This window comes from Eimeria tenella, genomic scaffold, assembly GCF_000499545.2.
Source record: "Eimeria tenella Houghton genomic scaffold, Eth_scaff1928, whole genome shotgun sequence".
Lineage (NCBI taxonomy): Eukaryota > Apicomplexa > Conoidasida > Eucoccidiorida > Eimeriidae > Eimeria > Eimeria tenella.
In genome coordinates this window covers 832-1,460 of record NW_013541769.1, presented here as the reverse complement: position 1 = coordinate 1,460, position 629 = coordinate 832, and the positions used below count along the sequence as shown (strand labels likewise).

At 67.4% G+C, this 629-nt stretch overlaps 1 protein-coding gene across 1 annotated transcript in view; it reads right to left on the bottom strand.

Annotated features, from left to right (window-relative positions):
• Nucleotides 1–629, bottom strand: part of ETH_00038005 (uncharacterized protein) — a gene marked incomplete at both ends in the record, with an annotated part of 903 nt that overhangs the window by 114 nt on the left and 160 nt on the right. The window contains one exon of the mRNA XM_013374112.1: nt 3–629. Within this exon, the coding sequence (XP_013229566.1) occupies nt 3–629 (627 nt within the window). The remainder of the gene's footprint in view (nt 1–2) is intronic.

The window sequence follows — 629 nt, the reverse complement described above, 5'->3', positions numbered from 1 at the left end:
GGGGGCCCCCGGGGGGCCCCCGGCGTGGGTGGGGGTGTCGGGGGGCGAGAAGTCGGGGAGCTTGGAGCACTCGTAAACCCTCAAAAGGAGGTAAAGCGGCTGGCTGCAGAGGTCGCCGAGGGTTTGGCGAAGCCGGGCAGTGTCGATGTTTTCCAAAGTCTGCAAAGAGTAGTCCACGAGGCTGTAGCGCAAGTGCTGCACCTCCGTGGCACTTGTGCGCAGACACAGGGCGGGCAGCAGCTCGCCGAGGGCCCTGGCCTGCATGCGGAGGCGGTGGTGCGGGGTGTCTGTACACCCGGCCGCGGCGTCCGCGCCCTCCGCCGCGGTGTCTGTACACCCCGCGCTGCTCAGCAGCACCTTGCCGAACTGCTCCGCGTGCGCCGCGGCCTGTACGTACACCCCGAGGCCCTGGCTTTCCGCCTTCCGGCTGTCTCGACGGCCCAGTTTCGCTTTTTCCACCAAACAAACTCGGTGGACTTTGTTAGCATGGCTTTCCGTGGGAGCTGGCAGCCACTGTTCCCCCACGAAGACGAACTTGGGCGCGAAGCTGTGTGCGGGGATCACTGCGGTGTGCCGGTCCGCCTTTATCACGGCCTGGGGGCCCCCCCCGCGCTCCTGCTCCACCACCA